Source organism: Eurypyga helias, unplaced genomic scaffold (assembly GCF_000690775.1).
Source record: "Eurypyga helias isolate BGI_N326 unplaced genomic scaffold, ASM69077v1 scaffold22390, whole genome shotgun sequence".
NCBI lineage: Eukaryota > Metazoa > Chordata > Aves > Eurypygiformes > Eurypygidae > Eurypyga > Eurypyga helias.
The window spans coordinates 1-3846 of record NW_010224171.1 but is presented as its reverse complement, the minus strand read 5'-3'; the positions used below and the strand labels follow the sequence as shown (position 1 = coordinate 3846).

At 42.8% G+C, this 3846-nt stretch overlaps 1 protein-coding gene across 1 annotated transcript in view; it reads right to left on the bottom strand.

Annotated features, from left to right (window-relative positions):
* FSBP (fibrinogen silencer binding protein) overlaps positions 1-3391 on the bottom strand; it is a 5306-nt gene extending 1915 nt beyond the window's left edge. Inside the window, exon 1 of the mRNA XM_010160774.1 lies at positions 2957-3391. Within this exon, the coding sequence (XP_010159076.1) occupies positions 2957-3327 (371 nt within the window). The 5' untranslated portion in view covers positions 3328-3391. The remainder of the gene's footprint in view (positions 1-2956) is intronic.
* Positions 3392-3846: the final 455 nt, after the last annotated feature.

The following is a 3846-nucleotide window of genomic DNA, read 5'->3' as shown; positions in this document are numbered from 1 at the left end:
GGGTGGGGAGGTGGTGGGAGGTGTTTGTTTACACTTTTGAAACTCCTTGTGGGCCCCACAATCGACAAATTGAGAAACGCTATGGGATTATTAAAACACTGTCCTTGTTAGCAACAGGTGTGGGTTCAAATTCCCAGAAGGGGAAATTCCATCTGTACATCCTACTTCTCACGTAAAAGCATTAACTCCCTGATCAGGTGGCACAATCATCTCCTCAGCATCTCCCATGCTCTTCAAAACTCTTGATTTAAAAGAAATAAGCAGTCGTGACTGCAGTTTCCAAAGGACCCTGATCTAGCATGCCACCCATTAACAAGAAGGAGCAGTTTCTAGAAGAAAAGCATGAAAGCTTCTCAATACTCAATTGTAAAAATGTTCAACAGGGTCTGAGCAATATATTTTCCAAAAATGAATCCTGTCAACCACCCAAACCATTTTAACTAAAGGGTTTTTTTTTAAAAAAGGCCCATCTGAAGCAGTTATTGAAAACAGACCTTTCATTTATTCCCCAAAGAAAACACCAGGTTAATCTTAATTCTGTTGACTGTTACCTGAGCTGCCCATGGAGTTATATCACCCTACTCCCTCCTCCTCCTGTCAAAGCTTCACCTCTTCCTGTATGTCTCTTTCTCACATTATCCTGCACACAAATTTTCACGTGTTTTCCCCAGCGCTGACTGTAATTCTGAGTTTCCCCCTCTTCACAACCACAGCTTCCCTCCTTCTTATTTGCTGGCTCCTGGCCAGCTTCTAGCCTGAGAAAAGTGGAAACAACCAGCAGGAGAAGCAGGTCATTCTGACAAAAGGGAACAGAGAGCGAGCAGAGTCAGAGAAGTTAAAGAGAAGAAAGATAGGTGAGATTTAGTCTTAACATAGACTACAGCCTCCAAACAGTGAAAAATCCACGTCTTGAAGTGTTATCCACACAGAACTAGAAAATCACCAAATCTTCAGGTAACTCTGACGAGGCTTTTTTTTTTTTCCCTCCTTAGAGCCAGTCTCGTTAAGAGGAAAACAATTAGACAGCAAAGAGAAAGAAGGAATTGAGAAACAAAAGAGCTGCCCGTATGGTTACTAATGCTTCTGACGACTTGACTGAAAGAAAGACAAACAACAGTTACCACAAGTGGGGGATGGTGTTTATGACCCTGCAGGCACTCGTGATTCACCACGTTTTGTTTAATCACAGCGAGCTACAAAATGCTTAAAGGTGCGATTAAGAATTTGGATTCCTTCTAGATTTTATTTCCCTCCTCCAAAACCTAAGCCATATCCTGGTGAGTTAAAACCCAATACAAGGGTTTGAAAAATTAGGGTAAAACACAACTCAGAGTTAAAATTAGAACGATCAAATAATGATGTAGCTGGGCAGGGGGAAAAAAAAAAAATCTTTTAAATTATATTCCTTTCTTTCAGCTGCTCCTGGGAACAACCATTTTGGGTAAGCAGTAATCACGTCGATGCTCCCAGACCCATGAGGGACTGCAAAAAAATGTTTTAAATTATAAAAGACAAACTATGGAGATCAGTAGCTCTTAATCATTCACGAAAAGTGCCAGCACTTTTTATAAGCCGATCTACAAACCAAAGTTCTCACACTAATTTTTTCCCCCCCCCTCCTTACAAAACTTGGAGGTCAAGACACTGCAACCTTTATTAGCGCAATTAAAAGCCTCGTTTTGTTCCAGAGAATTCTTTGGAACGGTTCCTCCAGGGGCATTCACCAAAAGCAGCAGCACAGCCCACTTGCTTCAGACTTCTTTACGCAAAGGACCCACAGCAGCATATTTTTAGAGCATCTGGCATGTTGGGAGTTAGACAATTGTTACCATTCAGTTCAACCAGTGGCACCATGAATCCCATTCAGCCTGTGTGCGCATGCCAGCTTTTCTTGGAGTGTTACACTGCTGCACCAACTACCAGTGTATCTGATTAAAATACAGAAAGTTCGCTGCCCAGTAATCTGCTTGGGAAAATAAGGAAAATCAGAGCTTTCTCAAGGTTGATGGGGAATTATTTGACTTATTTTCTCCTCCTCCCTACCTTAGTTTTTATATGTGGAGGAACCAAAACTCGACCCAGGCATTTTTTGATCCCTCAAGGACCAATACAGAACCATCAGAGTGTTGCAAGTCAGGTATGAGGGGCATTAGCCAGCTGTGGGAGAAAGCCTGCGTGCTGCCTGCCTGTATTATGTCTGGCTCAAATCTAGACAGTGTGTCTCACTTTTCCTGAGCAGTAAAAAAAAATCCCAACCTTACAAAAAAAGAAAAGTTTCTCTCTGTATTTGAACTACCAATACAGAACTGCTTGGAGTTTAGACTGCAATTAGCTTTGCTCCAGTTTCAGGGAGCCACCGTCAGCGCAAGGAAAGTATAATTTCAAAGACATCTGCCCTCACAAAGGCATTGTGGTGTGGGGAGTCCACTTGTTTTTTAAAGGATTGGATCAGTTAAAACATAACATGCAAACGTCAGAGTAAATGAGACAAAAAAGGTGTACGAGAAAGGTTTCTCAGCTCTGTGAACTAACTTTATTAAAAATCGTATATAAACTGGTAATAGTTCCATATGTTGCAAAATGACTGCAGTATTACCTTAAATGGAGGAGAATAGCCATCACTTTTCCAGTGTTTGAATAATCTGCCTATTAAAAGGCAGGGGAGGGGTAGAGGCTGGAGCTACAATTTCTCTTTGATTCCCTCTTAACCCTCACTTTCCAGAGTGTGACAAAGACTCTGAAACAGGCTTTGAAAGACAGCTGGAAGAAAAAAAAAATTTAATGCAGTGCTAAGTCACCATAAAGCTTCCCATGAAACAAAAGCAATCTTATTTTGCCATTGTTCCCCGTCTGGGGACATTCCTTCCAGGAGCCTGCCCACAAGCAAAGCGTTACACAGTAGATAGGAGGCGCCATCATTTCCATTCAGCAACAAAATAAAGAAGAATAGTCTCACCTTTGAGCAGCGCTCCTGTCTCTTAAACACACATTGGAAATCTGTGGAATCATCTCCACAACTTTCTTGGTTGGCTCGGAAATGCTGCTTTTACAATCTGAGTAGGTCTCCTTTTGCTGCAACAGCTCCTGTTTGGCATATTCTTTGAGCCTCTTGTACAGCGTGCGCAGGCCCTGTGCAGTGCGAGGAGGGCGATCTACTCCGATGGCATTGTAGTTATCGGCTATGATATCCCAGCATTTGTTTTTTTCCACTATTACAGAATGCTTATTGGTATGTTCCTCGAGAATTTTAACGTACGGCTTGACGAGTTTTAGCAAATCGAGCTTTTCAGATAAGGTAAAATTAGAAGATCTGGCCTTCCCCACCATTGTTAGCTTTGAATTAAGGAAGCCGTCTCTGAAGCCACCATGCAGTCCCAAGCTCTGCTCAGCTCCTTTTCACAAACAGAAAAAGATCAGGCTTAACTAGGCTAGTCTCATTTAGGCCCACGCCTACAAGGGAGGGTTTATTAAAATTCCTTCAGCTTAAGCTGACGCAGGTTCAGGAAATCTGCTTAAGCCAAGCCTGACCTACATAAGGCTTCAGCCTGAAGACGACGAGAAGAAACAAGCAAAATACACTTTTGTGTGAAGAGACCAGACACACGCAGGATTTAAAAACACAAAGGTTTAAAGATGAGCACGTCACCCTGCTAAAAATTACCTCATTTAGCTTGAGTAACAAGCTTCGACACATCTCCCTAATGCTCTCACACGTTATCTCAAACCGAAACCTCGCTCGAGATGATTTTTACACGTAACGACGTCCCCCAGAAAAGCAACAATCGCTTTGTGAGCGTTGCGGGGGGCGTGAGGCGCGGGCGGCGCGCGGGGATTGCTGCCCGCCGG